General features: G+C 46.7%; 1 protein-coding gene across 2 annotated transcripts in view; it reads right to left on the bottom strand.

Annotated features, from left to right (window-relative positions):
* ZFAND6 (zinc finger AN1-type containing 6) overlaps positions 1 to 19,290 on the bottom strand; it is a 38,918-nt gene that overhangs the window by 4,192 nt on the left and 15,436 nt on the right. For both annotated transcript variants that reach the window (XM_054168892.1, XM_054168891.1), the window contains 3 exons: positions 7,738 to 7,908; positions 6,565 to 6,676; positions 3,850 to 3,950 (listed from right to left, as the gene is read on the bottom strand). In XM_054168892.1, coding sequence (XP_054024867.1) covers positions 3,850 to 3,950; positions 6,565 to 6,676; positions 7,738 to 7,888 — 364 coding nt within the window. In that variant the 5' untranslated portion in view covers positions 7,889 to 7,908. The remainder of the gene's footprint in view (positions 1 to 3,849; positions 3,951 to 6,564; positions 6,677 to 7,737; positions 7,909 to 19,290) is intronic.

The raw sequence follows: 19,290 nt of genomic DNA, 5'->3' as shown, positions 1-19,290 counted from the left end.
TGTCGCCACAGTAGCTGTGATGAGGGCAATAAAAAGCCAGGTAAAAGGCAATCCCACCCGCTCTGGAGCCTGCAGGAAACAGGCTGCAGCCACTCCCAGCTTCTGTACTTTGTTTAGATTCCTGGCCACTGCTTTCCTCAAACTGATCCCCTCCCTTCCCCCAGCCCCAGCTCCACCTTTAACCAGAGAAGGAAAGCACTGGCAGCACCACTCTGAGCTGCCAGCTCACTTAAAAGGAGTAAAGCTGGAGCACACTCTCATTTCTCTGCAGCTGACAAGCTGGGCTGGCTGCTGGAAGTTCCCTCTTTTGTAAAGCATGGTCTTTGCTGATCAAAACAAGGAGAGCCTGGATTTCCTCCTAAAGGCAGCAGCTTTTGCTGCTTCTTTCTTTGTGCCAAACCTGCCTGAACTCCAGAGCTCTGACCAAGGAAACAGCACCCACGAGATGCAGCAAACTGCAGTGCCTGCACTCCTGCAGCCACAGCATGCAACTGTGCTGCAGGACTCCTGACACCTCATCTCTCCTCCTGTCTGTCTACTCTGAGTATTACATGTGTCACCTCTGCATTACTGGGCAGAGCTTCTTACAGACAAAGGTTCCTCATCCCCACAAGACGACTATGAACAGCTGCACTGACCTCGAGTGCATCCAAACTGGCAAAGGAAGAACAACAGGCTCTGGAGGAATGAAAGGTGAAGCTAACCCTAGGAAGGAGTGCTGCTTACTGACTTTTTAACAGCAGGCTGAAGGAATCCACCTCAAACACTGTTTCAGAGCACACTTAACCTACAGAGTTTAGTTTTACATCTAACTGCTGTTGCCTCTCTAAGGAATCAATCCATTTCTGTCCAGGACCATCCATTGATCCAGCTCTGATAAAGGTCCACTGAAGTTGATGCCAGGTGATCCAAGAGCATTCCCTTGAGGTTCAGGTTGGAATGGATCTCAGAGATCATCTGCTCCAACCTCCTCACCATGGACACCTCTCCACTAGACTCAGTTGCTCAAGGCCTCATCCAACCTGGACTTCAACACCCCCAGGCAAGAAGCAGCCACAACCTCCCTGGGCAGCCTATTCCAGAGTCTCACCACCCTCCTACTGAAGAACTTCCTCAGCTCCAGTCTAACCCTGCTCTCCCTCAGCTTCAAACCATTCCCTCTTGTCCTGTCCCTAGACACTCTCATGAAAAGTCCCTCTGCAGCCTCCCTGGAGCATCCCTTCAGCTCTTGAAAGGCAGCTCCTAGGGGGCCCCTGGAGTATTCTCCAGGCTGACCAACCCCACCTCCCTCAGCCTGTCTTCATGACAGAGGTGCTCCAGCCCTTGATCATCTTCGTGGCCTCCTCTGAGTAACATGGCAATTTGCTCCAGAACAGAGGTTGCAATGAAGCAAGAGATGTATCAGAATAAGTACAGAACAATGATCAAAGCAGACAACTCCTTTTTCTCCTCCCTCACATCAACAGAAGCAGCACTCTCAGTTCTTCAGTCTGCAACTAGCTACCCTCTTTTCCAATTCTAAATAAAAGAGAGCCAGACAATAGTAAATACCTTTGGAGCACACACTTCTATTACACCCTTGAGAGCAGCCTAAAATTCAAATTCAGGGGGTGTGTGAACTTTAGGATGCACAACTGCAACAGCAGCCCAATGAAATCCACTCAGCACCCAGGGTAGGCTTCCCTTCTTTCCAAACTTACACTGCCAAAGCAAAACACTCTGAAAAAAACCTGGCAGCCTGACATTTCCTGTGATTTTTAGTTAAGGGACAGCAGAGAAGCAACTCTCCAGGAAATGAGGCTGACCCTGCCACTGAGAGTTATAAATAGGGACTGTAATTTAGAGCTGCAATTCCACGCCGGTGGTGTTCTCAGCTCAGAAATCGCTGTGGTACAAAGAAAAGGACACAGCTGAGTACACCTGAGAGAGGTTGATCCTTGTCATATACATTGTGAAATATGAACAGGCCCCTGAAGTCAAAGCTTCTAGCTAAGGAACTCATCTTTCCTTCTCAGAGGGAGAATTGGAGGTGGAAAATTAGAGGGTTTACACAGATGGGCAGAGACCACCTTCTGCAAAGCAGCTGAGAAAGTCTTTTCAGAGGCTCAAGCCACCTCACAGCACAAGCATCAAAGACTGTTTTAAATTGAATTAAAGCACTCCCTCCACCCCCCCTCAGTGAGGAGCCAGAAGATGCTGCAAACCTAGAGTTTGAACTTACAGCTAAGCCGAACAAGATGCAAAAACCAGGCTGGCAAATGCAGGCACTGGGTAGAAGATGAACAATCACAGCACTGCCAGGAAGAACACCACCACACAAAGACAAGGCAGCAAGATCAGCTTACAGAAGCTGCCTTGCTATTCTCTGATATGAAACATCCACATCAGTGTAAAGCTGCAGTGCCTGAGATGTTTCACTTCTGGGGGTCCCAGAGAGGGCTGCACCTGTGTGGGTGATGGGTTACAGCTGGCAGGCAGCACACGCCAGGTTCCCTGCTCTGTAGAACCAGGATGAAAGCAGAGCCACACCTGTGCTCCTTAGAGGTACATCAGCTAAAAATCCAGCCTGCAAACCTCCATCTGCTGTGCAAATACAGAGAATTTAAGGCTCATAAACCTTTTCAGCACTTGCTGGTCAGCATTAAAAGCGTGCCTTCTGTGCACTGACAAAGCTGAGGCAACAAGAGCTCTCAGCTCCAGAAAGCTAACTAAAAGGCAGGAATTATCTGTCTGGCATCTAGCTTTTGAAGAGTAAACATGTTTCCAGTTGGCATCTCAAGGGCTGGTACAAAAAATGGTGTTAGCATTAAACCTTGTCTGAGTTTCACAGCTGCTGTTTTGTGGGACTGAGGTGGCCTCACTTGGCACAGGAGCTGAATAATGACTCCTCTATTCCCTCCCACAATAGAGAGAGCTCAGGTTTTGCTAAGCATCTGAAAAGCAGAACTTGTACACCATAAGTACAATGGGGGAAAAAATGCATTTAGCATCTTCAAGTGGAATTAGATGTTTTATCTGTGGAAAACCCAAACTCCTATGGTTAGACTAGCCTACAGAAACATAACCCACCACAGCCTCAGCTGTGTCAGCACAGGTAAGGGCAGGATACTAACTGACTTACCTTTAAATACCTCTTCTAATGTCTATGGATTGCAAGTCTGACTGGATTTTGGCCATTATCTGACTTTTTGCCCCCACCTTTTCCTAAGCAATATAATCAGAAAGCTCTGCAAACTTGCACATGGAAAGAAATCTGAATTTCCCTTGTACAAGCACCAAGGTTTTTAGGCCAAAACAGTTCCAAGTCACTCGACCCTTTTCAAGGAAGCAGAGTTTGTAGTTTGGTGATCATGTATTTGATAAAGTGAATTTCAGTGGGTCACAATACAGCCCCACTACAGTTCAGAGATGAAAAGGTCTTTCCTAGGTGCTTCATGTTTCTGCAAGACACTTAGAGCAGCTAATGTTATTGCTTTCCTCCATCACAGCTATAGTCACAAACTGCTGGCATTTGCTGCAAAGGACTACAGAGAGAAGTAACAGATACTCCAACGCTGCTTACATGCAGCAGCTGTGGCATAAACCCAGAGAAACAGACTGGTTCATGATGTGCATTCCCAAGCCCAATTAATACCTGTTATGGCAGGCACTGAAATCACCAGCTCAAGATGAAAGGTTTCAGTTTATGACTTGTCTTTTAAGAACAGAAAGTTTAGCTCTGTTTTGCCTTCCAGCTTCACAGAACAGTTGGGTTTAAGAAGAAGGCATCTCTTGAAAAATGGAAAGTATTATTAAGAACAGCCAAAATAAATGATTCTTAAGCTCTGTCTCTGAAAACCAGGCACCAACCTTGCAACTCTTCTGTCTCAGGTACTGTTTTGTCCACAGCCGTGCTATCCGGTTGGGATGATGCTACAGATTCTGTTAGAAGGGACTGACTGGACACAGGGCTGGAAGGGGCAGGGGAGAAGGGAGGGGCAAGAGAAAAGTTGTTAGTTTTTTGTGATCAGGCATATGCACATTCTTTAAAGCATTCCTAAAAAGAAAAAGTTAATAGCAACACTCTTCCACCAATATGTAGTTCAGTGAAGGCCAAAACTGTTCCCTCTGAAGTTGTCTGTAACCATTTCAAGCCATCAGTGCCTAAGCATCCTGGACAGTGGGAATGGATGGGAAAAGATTAACATTTGTGCATTCATACTGAATGCAATGAAGCAGTTTAACTGTAAAAAGGGAAGATACAGTCATTTGGGGTAGCATGACATACCATCCTTCCACGGGGAAGCAACAGTGCAACACTCTGTAAGCAAGGATTTTTCTACCCTAAGTCAGCAAGATAATTGTAGAGGAGCTGCCTCTGGTGTTCTACTGATATAAACAAGGAAATTGCAGCATGTCAGTGTCTCCAGCAACAAAAACATCTGCAGCTGTGCACAGAACCCCTCAGACTGTCACAGTGTGAAGTGGTGCAGGCCAAACTGCCCAGCCCTGCCAGCCATTCTGCTGAAATCACAGTGTGGCCAGAAACTCACAGATGAAGCCCTTGGAGAGTTGTGGGACAGAGACTCCATCCTGGCAGTCACAGCCAAGCTGCTCATCCATCAGCTCTACTGTGGAACGAGACACAGCTGGGGTCCCAAGTGAGATGTGACACTGTCCCATCTGCCCAATTGGTTTACACTCAAGAGATCCACTCTGAATCCAAAACCAAATTGGATTACCCAGCAGCCCATGAACCAGCAAAGCCCTGCCAGCAGCCCATGACACAACCAGGGCTTTGGAGTCACAAGTTTAATTGCCTAGAACTGCAGGTAGGCCTCCAACTACAGCCATGGGCATATACAAAAGGGCACTGGCAATTTAGTGACCATTTGCCCTGAGTATCAAAACTCCAAAGCATTGCCAGAGACTGAAGTTGAATCACTTATTTTGCCCTCCCCCAAAAAAGGGACCATTTTTTGGAGTGCAAGTCTAAGAGCAACCATCCACACATTTATGCTGTGACCACTAATCAAAGCAGTGATCAAAGCTTTCTTCCCTCTTCCAGGGCATTAGAAAGGTGGTGTGAGGAAAAACCCAAGGCACTGCCCACTTTACCTCTGAGCACTGACCTGGAGGAATGGATTCATTTATTTCTTTTTAAACACACACCAGAAGAGTTGTACCAGGGTAAGCTATCCATTTCCTACCCCCAATTAGAAAGCTCAGAAAGGAAAGATCAGATATAGCATCAAGCATGGCACCTAGCTCTCGGTGCATATGCAGGATCCAAGGATGAGATAACAGCTCCTATAAAAAGCTGAGGAGCAGAAAGCAGTTTGAACATAATCAACTAACACTAACTGATGAAATCACCCTTGGGCTGTATTTTACTACATTCTGGTTTGAAAAAGGAAAGCTGGAATGAATATTACTGCAGGTCACCTGCCATAGTGTAACACTAACACTTCTCACTCCAAAAGCTCTCCAAAGCACTGAAGTCACTGCTGGCTGTCTCGTTCTGCAGTGAAATGCAGCCACTAAACAGAAACAAATTTGCCTTTCAGAGATGGAGAGCAGGTAGCCTGGGTGATTTACACAGGAACATTGTGTCTCCTTCAACAAGCCAGCTAGAACTTACTGGCTAAGTAAGCAGTTCAGGAGCACAGCCTGTACTAAGATTCGGGCATCTCCCCTGCTTGCTTGGGTGCCAGTGGTGGAGCATCCCTAGCCTTGCACTTTGAGCAGGCTCCATTTATGAGTCAAGAGAGGACAGTATGGTGGCTGTGGGACAGCTTCTATGCCCTGGACACTTGTGTTGAAGACAGAGAAGTCCATTCCCAGTTGTAATCCAAGTGGTTTTGTCTGTCCTGACCCAGGAATCCTTTCATCGCTGCCTTCAGTTTTCCTCAGTGATGCTCCTGGCCAGAATCCCATTGCACCAGAAACCCAGGTAACAGCAGTGTGAGTGAGAAGGATCTGGAAGTCAGTGGTCAGATGCTAGTGCTGCCTGAGTGCTTACCACAGAGTCACCACTTGTCCCCTGGCACTGCTGTAGCAAATGCACACGGAGAGCTGCATTCATTCTGACAGATACCAAGCTTTCCAGTGAGGTCTGCAGGAGATATTCTAGGTGTGTGCCACCCAGACATTTATCTTGGGCTGCCCTGCACCTTGGAGTTTAACACATTATCATGCATTCACAAGAGCTTTCTGCCTTTTAACAAAATCCTCCCGTTTGTAAGATGCAAAGAGCTCTCCTTTGGTAAATGTACAACCGACTGCAGATTGTGGATTCAGAAGACTAGCCAGACAAAGCTCAGTAGAACAGCGTGAAGCTGGCAGTGCTCCTATTTGAGGCTAAATTCCAAAGACAAATTTGCATCTGAATGCAAGATGTAGCTGACAGATCAGCTACTATTGACTGCCAGATCCCATGCTTTAAAGTGAGCTGTTAGTTCTTACCTTTCCCTAACCCAGGTCCTAACATTTCATTGTGCAGCATCAGCGCACTTCAAAACAATTCTGGGATGGCCCCGACACACATTTTAACCTAAGAACACAGCACAATAGCAAGCAGCTTACCTTGGCTGCATAGATGGAGTCGATGTAGAATCTAAAGGTGACTGAGTTTCCTGGGTGCTGCCTTCTGTGCACTGAACTGGTAAGGATTCAGTTATACTAGTGACAGAAGTTGCTGGAAGGAAAACACTCATGTCAATGTGTTCTGCTACTTCCTGGGATTACAAAAGTCATACAATGCAATTATTCTTTGACCTCCATGACACCAGCCAGGAAAGTAATTGAACCTGTCTAGGTCATAATGAAAGGTAATTTTACAGAAATTAATTCTGTTTGGCCATATTTTGATCATGTTCAAGCCCCAAGACCCCAGAAATCACAGCACAGGGTTTTGAAGCTGGAGCTTTGAAACAGTTATTATTTTCTCTTAATTAAAAGTATCCACAAACAGCTTTCCCAGCATAAACTGCAGCATTCTGACACAATAATCCTAGGATGGCTCAGGTTGGAAGGATCTCAGAGATCATCTGCTCCAACCTCCCCACCATGGGCAGGGACACCTCTCAACTCGACTCAGCTGCTCAAGGCCTCATCCAGCCTGGCCTTCAACACCCCCAGGCAGGAGGCAGCCACAACCTCCCTGGGCAGCCTATTCCAGAGTCTCACCACCCTCCTGCTGAAGAACTTCTTCCTAAGATCCAATCTAACCCTGCTCTCCCTCAGCTTCAAACCATTCCCCCTTGTCCTGTCTCTAGACACCTTCATGAAAAGTCCCTCTGCACCCTTCTTGGAGGATCCCTTCAGGTACTGGAAGGCAGCTCTAAGGTGCCCCTGGAGTCTTCTCTTCCCCAGCTCCCTCAGCCTGTCCTCACAGCAGAGGTGCTCCAGCCCTTGGAACACTGTGGCCTCCTCTGGCCTTACTCCAGCAGCTCTGTGTCCTTCTTATGCTGGGGACACCAGAACTGGAGGCAATATTGGAAACCCCCTCTCTTACCCTGCTGGTCACACTCCTCTTGCTGCAGCCCAGCACACAGCTGCCTTCTGGGCTGCACAAGGGCACACTGCTGGCTCAAGGGGAGCTTCTAAGCAACCAACACCCCCCCAACTCTCTTTCTCCAGAGCTACTCCCAAACCACTCTGCACCCAGCCTAGACTTGTGCCTGGGGTTGTCCTGACCAAGCTGCCGTTTGCTGTGTCACTTAGCCTTGTTCAGCCAGCAGTCCTAGCATTACTTACCAGGAGGGCTAATTCTACCATTGCTGTTCTGCCTCTGCAGGTGTTCTTTGTAGCACACTGAGCACATGCCGTTGGTACGAGGATTGCCGTAGAAGCCACAGCCGGTGGAGCACAGCATGGGCACCTGGCTGCGGTTCGTTTCTTGAGCCATTTCCCCTTCTTCTAGCAAACCTGAAATTGAAACATGCAACCCAGCATTTAGAGGCCTGAGAAAACTCCCTTCACCACTGGCATGTGAAAAACGACGTGCTTTGCATGACCCATCCAGACAGCCCCTCCCAGCCCCTCCGTTTGATGGTCAGCAAACGGCCTGCGAAGAAGAGTCGTTTAGGAAAGTATTCACAGACTGCTTTGGGTTGGAAGGGAGCTCAGAGATCATCGGCTCCAACCTCCCCACCATGAGCAGCGACACCTCTCAGACTCAGCTGCTCAAGGCCTCATCCAACCTGGCCTTCAACACCCCCAGGCAGGAGGCAGCCACAGCCTCCCTGGGCAGCCTATTCCAGAGTCTCACCACCCTCCTGCTGAAGAACTTCCTTAGATCCAGGCTAACCCTGCTCTCCCTCAGCTTCAAACCATTCCCCCTTGTCCTGTCTCTAGACACATCCCTCTTGCAGCCTTTCTGAAGGATCCCTTCAGGTACTGGAAGGCAACTCTAAGATCCCCCTGGAATGCTCTCCAGGCTGAACAGCCTCAGCTCCCTCAGCCTGTCCTTATAGCAGAGGTGCTCCAGCCCTTGGATCACCTTTGTGGACTCCCTTCAACAGTTCTGTGTCCTTCTTATGCTGGGGACACCAGAACTGGACACAGGATTGGAAGTGTTACTGCTTCTAGTAGTAAGTTAAAGGGAGGGGGACACCTATGTTGAACTCTACTTGAAACTTGAAGCCTTGATGAGTGAATGAGAGTTCTGCAATGACAGGCAGGCAGGGTAACAGAAGCTTACAGCATAATGATTGCCATTAGCAGCAGTCACACGAACTCCCACGTCACTGGTTAGTCACTGCTGCAGGACAACACAACCACCTGCCACAGAACCTGACCTGGGATGGTTAACATACAAAACCCATCACCCTTTCAGCCACAAATATTACTAGACTGGGTACACATCTATGAGAAAACACAGTAAAAGTGATGAGAGAGAACCATCAAGGTAACTCTTGCAACATCCTTAGTTTCAGGTGGCATAAACCCTGCAGCCTTTGTGTTCTTGATCCCTGGCTTCTGTAAGATCTATAAAAACACCCCCACCCAATAAATCACCATTTTCAGTGTTCTGAGCCTTGTACATCACTTGTTGATCTCTGTCACTCAGGGTAAATTAAATTTTCCACTTGCTGCCCCTCTAGAAACATCCTTGTCCCATTTTTGCATCAGTTTGGAAAGCAAAAAACCCCCAACAGTTCCTCATTAAGAGACTCAATTAAGGTATCAACTATTTCATTCAGGATCAGCCTTGCTCTATAGCATTTTACACTTCCTGATTCAAGGGCACAGATAATTTTGCCTGTTGCAAGAGGAACCAAAGATAAGCAATATTACTGACAAAAGAACAACAACAACAAAAACAATATTTCACTTAAAATCTCTCCATCTTTCAATAGCAAAGAAAGTCCAGGAGGGGAGAGCTCACAGGATATTGAACACTCTGCCAATTGCCAAGTTATAAAACTAGATTAAACCACAGCAAGATGATTTCCTTTCACACAAGGTGTATTTGAAGCCAAACACAAACAACTTTCCCAGTACTTTGTTTTCAGACAAATACCACCTCCTCTCCTGATGCCCCCACACGTTGCACTTTGCTTTTGCTTCCCCGAAGAACACAACATTAATACCTGAGCTGCAGAAGCCACAGCAACACAAAGGACAGCCAAGCCTGCTCAGAGCAAAAAGCTTCTCAGAGGATGAGAAACTGGTCAAGATGCAAGACAAGGAAGGTACAGAGGCAGGAGACAAAATCTCTGATAGCATCTTGTTCAGCTTCAACCTGCAATTAAGCTTATTGCAGCTGTTTGAGTGCACTCCCCCCACCCCACACAGAAGCATTTGCTTTGGACACACAAAGCCCCTATTGACCTCAAGCAGCTCAGTTTGATTTTGCTGAAGTACTGTACTCGGAGCTGAAAGAGCACTTTCATTTCTGCCTTTCCCCAGACAGGCCTTTGGGATGAACCTGCAAAGCAGCACATGTGGGGCTCCAGCTCCTCTGCTGGGCCCAGCTTCAGGAGTGTCAACGGCCAGGAGCTGCCTGTGCTTCGGTAACTCTAAGATGAAACCTTACACAAGTGACTCTTGGCACAGACCGTTGCAGAGCGGATGCCTAATTAAAACCCCCACTTTGCACAGAGCATGTCAAGGGCTAACAGAGATGTCACAACACAGGTATTAATCCTTCTCATTTAAGGCAGCAGCAGATTAAAAGAGCCCTACCCCACTAACTTCCAAACTTTACCATCACTGCCTTTCTGCTCAACAGAAAGCTTCAAGCAGCACACAGGACCTCAGCATCAGCAACAGTTACTGCTCATTTTCTTACTGCCCGGCACAACCTGAAGGGAACAGGTGCTAAAGCAATCCCAGCCTAATAACTTCTAACAGGGACACACACACACTCCAATTCAATAAACAAATTGTGAAAGGTGTGCAAAGATGCCCAGAAGTGAAACAAGAAAAGCTGGACTGGGTTCCAGCTAAGCCAGTTCCAGAGTTCATTAACCAGCGGATCCTGCCACCAGCCAAAGCACAAGCCACTGGCATGAGGCTCCAAAACACTTTAACCTGCAAGGGGAAGTGCCAGGGATTCTTCTGAAGAGCTTTATTAAAAGCCACAGGAAGTGGAAGATCCTTCATTGGTTGCTAATGTTTGGAGAATAAAATGGAGAAGAGATAAGATCAAACTGATGCAATGCTATGAAGTGAGAAAGGTCTTGAACACTATTACTTGATGGAGGCAATTCCCCACACCAGCTCCAGTGCTCAGCTGGACCCTGGAGGGAGGGTTCCCTCAGCCACCAAAAAAACCTCCAGGGAAAGAATGTCCATCACCACCACAAAGTCTTCAGTTCAGTGAGCTCCATCAGTTGACACACTGAAAAACAACAAAACCAACCCAAAGTGACAAACAAAACCAACAAGAGGGGGAAAAACTTCTGGAACCGGTATGAGGAATGACATGACCAGGAGGAACACCACACATCTGAGCAGCCTGCTGATCTCTCTCAACCCTAAAGCCACAGAACACCAAACCAACACAAGCAGCTCTTGCTCCAGCTCCTCACACCCTCTCCCATGCTGTTCCCTCCCTCCCAGTGCTCTCACACACCGAAAGAAGTGATCAAACTTAGCAGAGCAACCACCTCATCTTCTGCCAATTAGCTTGAACACCGACTGGTTTCCAAGCCTGTGTTTGTCCTGGGTGCTATGACACACCTGGAACCACTTAACCCAGTGGCAGAGCAAGCTTAGAACATCGGCACAGCCACCGGCCAAAAATGAGCACTGAAAACAGGTGAGAAGAGACCCAAGTGCTGGTGGCTCTTACCACTGCACTTCAGCCAAACCCCTCCTGCACACGTCCACCACTGCCCAAGGGCAAGGGCCAAGATGACACAGCACTGTGCCCAGAGACTTCAGCCTCCTCTGGCAAGAGTCAAACAGCTGCAAGCAGAGCAGCTGGACTCTGTCCTCATCCCAGCAAACATGAACAATAAGAGATCATTGAACAGATGTTGGGGGGGGGGGAGGGAAACTCCTCCCATCCCAGCTCTTGGCTCAGCTTCAGGGTTGGGTGGTTTTTTTTTCCCCCCAAAACTGCTCATAATTTCCCACGCAGAGAGATCCACAGCATGGCTGAGCCCAGCCCTTACTTGAACCAGCAACAGTAGGCTGCTACTGACACTGGAATCAGAATGGAAAGGGGGCCTTTCTGCCACAGCCCCAGCTACACCCCCTCACCTCAGGCCAGATCAGCCCATCTGATGCAAAAGAAAACAAATACATGCATTAAAAAATCTGGAGTGTTTGTTCTGGTGGAGTAGAGAACTTGCTGATTTGACAGACTATCAAGTCCAGAGAACTGACAGCACAAAGGAAGTGACAAGGCCAAAAGCAGGACTCCCCCCTTGTAGTTAACCCTTGCTGAGCAGCAAGCCTGCTGTAGAACACACCAAGGGCATCTCCCATTTGTAGTTTCAAGACTGATCTCTCAGCTTGGCCACAGTACAAAACCTGAAGCAGCTTCCTAGCTGAAGTGACAGTAAGGTCTTGGGATCAACAGGGTTACAGGTATGTCCCACTCAGTTTGAGGTGTCACAAGTGTGGAGCCTGTAAAAGCTGCTGGAAATGCCTCTTAGCTTTGCCTGTTTCCCACCCGAGCTGTGTTGAAGCAATGCTCCTAGGGCCGTCCTGGTACCCTGAATGCAGAATCAACTCATCTTAAACAAAGAACAAACAAACAAAAAGCACTCAACAAAAAACCCACCCAAACAAACTCTATTTTAAGCACATTCCCTGCTCTGTGGCAGAGTTGTACAACCAGTTGTACGAGCACTAATGAGTGAGAAGGAAGCATCCTAGAGGGAAGGGCAACAGCCTTAAACAAAGCCCCTCAATGCAGCCCCAGAACATCCATTTCATTGAAGTTTGTGGAATAAACAGTCTTCATGTATTAGTTAAGATTGGCTAAGCTGAAGCCAAAATTCTGACTATTTTCTCTTTTTTAACCCCCAGTATTTCTTGCCCCTAGCAGAATGGTGGCACACAGCTCTCTAGGCTGTCCTTTTCCTACAGATCTGGTGCTTCAAGTCTACTCATTCCTGTTAATCCTGTCATACACAGGCAACTTCATGCATCTAAGGCCTGCTTACTGCTGCTATAGGTCCTGCCATTCCCCCCTCACCTGAGCACATCCTCAGAGCAAGTTACTCTGTGCCAAGCAAAAAAAAAAAATCACAATCACATAAAGGACATTATAAACTGCATTGAGCTGAAGCTGTAGCAACACCAAAGCAGGGCACAATTTTTGGACACCAGATTCTCTAAGAATAGAGCTGCCTCTTCCAATGCTCTGCAGAGCAAATGAGACACATGTGCACGTCCCCTCGCCACAGAGCAGGCCTTACAACACTGTGGGTTGGGTTTTTCTTCCTCCTCCTCCTTTTCCTTTTAATTAAAATGTTTATATGCTACTAGTTTCAAATAACTGATTCCCCAGCTTTCCAGGCTTCAAATGTTAATCAGTAAGATCAGAGAGTGCAGTGTTTAGCAGGATTAAACACACAAGGTTTAGGAATAATCTCTTCCCCCCCACCCCAACAAGAAACAAAAACTCCTGCACAGAGGCTAGCCTTCTCTTCATCTGTCTGCCCCAAAGAAAAAGCCTCTTGAATTCTAGCTGTCCTCACTCTCCACACAGTGGTAGGGAAAGTGAGCAGACCCTCACAATCACAGCTGAAGCAGTCTTGTGTTCTGCAAACACTCCTGCAATTTGTGCCTGCGACAGGAAAGGTCCTTCCCAAATGCTAATGCTGAAACTCAGCATCGGGCTGAGACTGCCCAAAGGAAGTTCTGCTTCAGCTGCAGCACCAAACCAGATGCACTTTGAACCACAGCAATGCCAGCTTTGAAAATGCTTCTCAAAGAGCCAGCAGAGCACTCAGTGTAAGCTAGGATCAATGCACTGACAGATTTCAGTTGGCACTCACCTCACAGGATCAATCTAATTTTTCACAGGTGATTAAAATATTCCCTTCTCCATCCTAATCACCTTTTATAATGAAGCTGTTCAGCACTGATTTAAGCAGCACCAGTACTAATGGTCATTTTCCCTTTGTGTTAGGGGAAGCAAGGAAGAAACTGCAAAGATGGTCATTTGTGCTGCTTAAAAAGCACAAATCATAGAAATCAGTAAGGTTGAAAAAGACCCCAGGTATCATCAACAAAGCTTTGTCCCAGGCACTAATAAAAGCATGCTATGAAGTTACGTAGATAATACACTTCAGAGCACGCACTGGTCTGGATATCTGACACCACCTGTATCAGCACAAGAAAAGGCATGTTGGTACAAAAAAACCCAAACAAACAGAAAGTGCATTCCTCTACAGGCTTATCCAAACAAATGGCAAATCAGGGTGGAAGAGCAGAGCTCTGCTGTGAGTAGCGGCAGAAGTTCCCAAAGCACTGCCTGTGTTTGAGCACAGCCACTGCACAAGCTGCAGGGACACATGCTCAGGTGTGCTGCTGGAAGCAGGACACTCCTCGGGGTGTAAAGCATCAGATTCACAAATTAATAGGAAGTTACAGAAGGGTCCTGTGTTCTTTTTACTCCACTGCTCTCTCCCCAAAGGCCCCAATTTACATTCACTGAGCAGTCATTTGTAGCTGCTTTAAGGCATGACCGTGTCCCAGCGACTTGCTGTGGAGCCAAGAAGAACTGGCAGATTTGAATAGGGGCCTCAGTCATTACAGCTGAGCCCAGCTCGCTGGTTGCACTCAGACATGTCATTTCATCTCCAGCTCACCCCGGCTAAAACACTACAGCTGCTTCAGATTTGCCAGCAGAGCTACATGTGTAGTTACACTCTGACCCAGTTTCAGCAGAAGGCTTTGAGTTAGAAGTAGTGAATACGGTTAAGGACCAGCTCTGCAAGCAGATCTGTAAGGGCAGTGACCTTTTTGTTCCTGTAGCAGCAGAACACACAGCTGCTGCATTTTTCAAAACACAGGAGTTATCCAACTTCCTCAGCACCAGGAGAATCCATGCATTTGAAAGCTTGCCATTCACTCCAGCAGGCCTCCAGCTTTCTTCCTGCTCACAGCTAAATGCAGTTTTGAGCTTGAACTACCGAAGCAGCATTTATCACGACTTAATAGCAAACCCAAACGATTCAAATTGGTGACCAAAGACTTACATAAGCTGTTCTCTCAACTCACTTGACAAGCCATCCAACATCTACTTGTGTTCCTGTCTATTCCTGTTGAACAGCTTTTTATTTTTGTTTCATGCATAGACATATTTTAGGCAAACCCCAAGCACTTTATATTAGACTCTCCCAGCAGAAACTCTACCAAAACCACACAACTTACAGAAGTCTTTTCTTCCTTTCTAAGTAGTCGGCAAGTTTAGATCCTTCCAGTACAACCATTAAGATACAAGACCCTGAAGAAAGCTCCATTCCCTGTACAGTGTAAAGCCCAGGTCTGAAGTGCCAAAAAGCCTGTGAAAGAATCACACAGGTGGGAAAAGCAGCCACAGGTGCACGAGAAAACACAACCTCAGAAGTGGCAGATGGACAGAAGAGAGAGTTCAGGTCCTAGGAAGGACCATTAGCAACTTTCCTAACTAATCTGAGCCAGAATATTGTAGTTTCAATATGACATCATTGCCCAGGAACACTTGGTATAGACAAAGCCTCTAGTGTTCCAGTGCTTATATTGCTAACTACAGCTGTCTGCTCTTGTGCTCAAGGTTACCCAAGGAACAAGAGCACATTTCACTACAGCCTCTTCACTCTTACTAGGCAAGAACAAAGACGCTTAGATTCTATCCTGGTATCAAGAAGATCACTGATAATTAGGATTCAGCTTTCTATGCTTGTCTGCATACACTATTAATAGATGTCACTTGGAAACTGTAATTACTACTCAGGGCCAAGCTCAACCTTACTAGAACCAGAGATTAACTGCTGTGAGACAGGGTACCTTCAGAAACTCTCATTCAACTCATGCAAAAAAACACATTACTTGCAGTGAGCACTTCAAGTCTACACACAAACCCAGAAGTATAAACAAGTTTTTCTTGCTTCTGCTTCCAAACTTCAGTATAGTCACCATATTAAATAAAGGGGCAGTTCCATGAATATAACCTCTCTGCTGAAGATTAATCCTGAACAAAGCAAGAGCAGAGCACAGGTGACAGGTACATTTTGTTGACTAATAGGAGGAACCACATTTTGCTTACATGAGATTTTTCAAAGAGGCAGAAAACAGACAAAAGGAGTTTGATAGAAGTGTTGGAATTCCAGAGAGCTGCTGCACAGAGCTGGGCTTTCAGCTGGTGAGGTTTCTGGCAGGAAGGGCCACTACTTCTGCAAGCTGCTGTGGCACCTGAAAGACTAAATGCAGTACTCTCTATGCAGCCTTCAAGAATTTGCCTTCTATTTATCATGTATTCCAGTGTGAGCCTAAAGCAACAAAACAACTCCAGATGTCAAGGATTATCATCTGTAGTATGTACATCTGGACTTCAGTTGTTCAAGACTAGAACTGCAGCATCACCAGAATTAGGCCCTTGCATGTGACAGTATCCAAACTTTGAAGTTCAAAGAAACATTCCAGCTTATAAAACTGAATACCCTTTTACTTACTACTTCTTTACTTCTTATTCCCCCAACAGCACAATACACTTGCAGGCAACCCCAGTCAATCCAGGAAGCTCCAGCCCAGGGAAGCACAGGCATGCTTTCAGAGCATCTCTAGCATGTTCTAAGTTGGTTTCTTCAGTGATGACGATCAGCAAAATCTAAACTGACAGAGCTGCCTTTTGCAGAGGTCAGCCTGAATGCCAGTTAAAAAACCAAAACAAAACCCACCCACACCACAAAAGTCACTTCTTGGGTTCAAGGGAAAACATAGCAAATCGCCCTTGGAGCTGGACATGCTTGTTTACAGCAAGACACAAGAGGGACCTTCAGTAAAGATAACTCGTTAAACATTAAAAGCACAGAGATGGCCCCAGTGACTACAGCTGCTCTGGACAAAGGCACCTCGAGTGAATTACAGACCAAGAAAAGCAAACAGGAGAGAAGAGCATGCTGCATGTTTTGGAAAGCTGCTCTTGCACTGCTGGCTCTGGGAGAGCCATGGGCAGAGAATTCCAGGAGGCGTATCTGAGGAACACTGAGAGGACGCTGGCCAGCTGCCCCGCTGCTCATGCTGTCCTACCCAAGGCACTGTATACACGAGCCAGAGGGAAGACCAAAGTGGTTTTCTCCCCACATGTGAGGTTGCACTTACGCAGTTCAGCCTACCCACATCACCTGAGATTTAAAGCTAGAGGCAGACAGGATCAGCAGGTCCATGTTTGGCTGTCTCTGTAACAAGACTGCCATGGAAATTTTGCATGAAGTTACACTTGTGACGGAACACAACTACTGCTAAAAGGGCAAACTTTGAGGGAGTGCTTTGCTCTTGCATCTCTGCTCAAGAGGAATGAAAATTCAGGAGTTACACAGGTTAGAAAACCCCAAGCCACCTCAGCACTTGCTTGGCACCACTCACTGTGTCAGCTCCCACAAACCAGCTTCCATCACATGTAGCTGAATCAGTGTCAAGCTGTGCTAGCGCAGCTACTGCTTCAGGGGCCCTTTTGTCTCCTCCAGAGTTTGTGCTAGCTCATAGCTGTACTTTGGCATTAAGGTGCCTAAACCAAAGGCTGCAGGAACCCTCTAGCTGCTCCTCATTTGTACACAGCCCTGCAAATTCAGGGTTTGCTTGAAATCTGTCAGATTACAGGGATGCCTTCTTTTTAAAGTGCTCTGTACCAAGAACGCCTCCCTGAAACAGGCAAGGCAAGGCAACATTCTGCTTTCTTTAGCATCTCATATTGAAGTCAGACATTTCTGAAACCAGAGGTTAGAAGTGGAAGATTCTACATTAAGACACCAGACCAAAGCTTAAGGAAGGCAGAAGGAGGGCAGCTCCATCAACTGTCACAGAATCACGGTGTGTCAGGGGTTGGAAGAGACCTCCATGAGACCATCTTTCACGCTGCATCTTTCCAACAGGTTTGGCTTTGCAAACTGATGAAAAATAATCTGCGAGAAGACGCAAACACTTACAAGACTCCCCACGTAATTAGTGAAAGAATAGCTGCAGATTCAGTAATGGCTTCCCTTTGAGCTCCAGTGAATAAGTAATCTTCTCTCAATACAGCAGAAGTTTCACTTATTTTAAGCGTATCAAACCCAGAAGAGATAAAAGCCTCTTTAACACAGAGCTCCCAAAATAGACAGCTTCTTGTTACCAAAACACCTGTTGCTGAGAGCTGACAGCAAGCACAAAACACATTAGAATTTGTTTTTGTAAACAGCACTAGCCAGAATTTTAATCAACTCCTAATGCTACAGCTCTGCACAGGCCTGACGCTGAGGGAGGTCCTACTCTAATATCAGGGTTCCTAGCTGTTAATAACTAAAACCACCACCACCATAATTTCTGGCTAGGGCATCCTGAGTACAAGTTAACTTCCAAGGGCACTGATTACCATGCATGTGGTGCCTGATTTAGAACTATGCACCAGGTCTAATTTAAGTATTCAAAATTATACAATACCCTCACTGTGGTTTGATGGGGAACTCAACCTAAAGCCTGACCAAAGAGGGGGTATTTAAGGACAAGTTTTCAGCAGCAGAAGCATGACGTTCCCTGTGGCAAAGCTGCATTCCTCATCTTTTGCAGTGCACTTAAATTTAGCCAAGAAACTCAAAGGTGCTACTTTGTTTTAACCCCAGTGCTATTCTAGGAGGTTTTGTTGTTGGGGTGGGATTTTTCTTTTTTCCCTTAAATACTATTTCAGTCACTGGGGAAGCTGGGTTACATGATCCCAAGCAAGTTACTGGATGCCTAAACACTAAAAGCTGTGACACTGCACAAAGCATCAGAAGACAGTGGACAGCTGTTCATCAACCACCATGCTGGACAACTGATATTTATCCATCCCTTCAATAGTGTCAAGTTTCACTGAAGATGTGAATACACCAACTGCTCACACTGTGAAGTTTGGCATCTTTCTTTAGTTTCCTTGCAACTGCAGCCTTACCCTGCATGAAATAGAATAGAATAAACCAGGTTGGAAGAGACCTTCAAGATCGTGTCCAACCCATCAACCAATCCAACCCATCTAATCAACTAAACCATGGCACCAAGCACCCCATCAAGTCTCCTCCTGAACACCTCCAATGATGGTGACTCCACCACCTCCCTGGGCAGCCCATTCCAAAGGGCAATCACGCTCTCTGTATAGAACTTCTTCCTAACATCCAGCCTAAACCTCCCCTGGTACAGCCTGAGACTGTGTCCTCTTGTTCTGGTGCTGGCTGCCTGGGAGAAGAGACCAACATGCTGCAACATGCAAATGTCTAAGGGCAGCAATATACACGAGCCAGTAAATGTTTACATGCAAGCAACACAATGGCTTCATGATTCAGCTACATTAAGAGATTGAGATGCTTCTGCCAGTGCTGCTGGACAAGGAACTTTTCCACCTTGAAGATGCCATTCTTTAAAAGCTTGCATTGGTTCTTTGTTGGAGCAAGTCCAGAGGAGGGCCACAAAGATGATCCAAGGGCTGGAGCACCTCTGCTATGAGGACAGGCTGAGGAAGCTGGGGTTGTTCAGCTTGCACAAGAGAAGATTCCTGGGGAACATAGAGCTACCTTGCAAATAGCTGAAGGGATCCTCCAGGAAGGCTGCAGAGGGACTTCTCATGAGGGTGTCTACAGACAGGACAAGGGGGAGTGGTTTGAAGCTGAGGGAGAGCAGGGTTAGACTGGA

Source organism: Dryobates pubescens, chromosome 17 (genome assembly GCF_014839835.1).
Source record: "Dryobates pubescens isolate bDryPub1 chromosome 17, bDryPub1.pri, whole genome shotgun sequence".
NCBI classification, from domain to species: domain Eukaryota; kingdom Metazoa; phylum Chordata; class Aves; order Piciformes; family Picidae; genus Dryobates; species Dryobates pubescens.
This window is presented reverse-complemented; position numbering and strand designations above follow the sequence as displayed.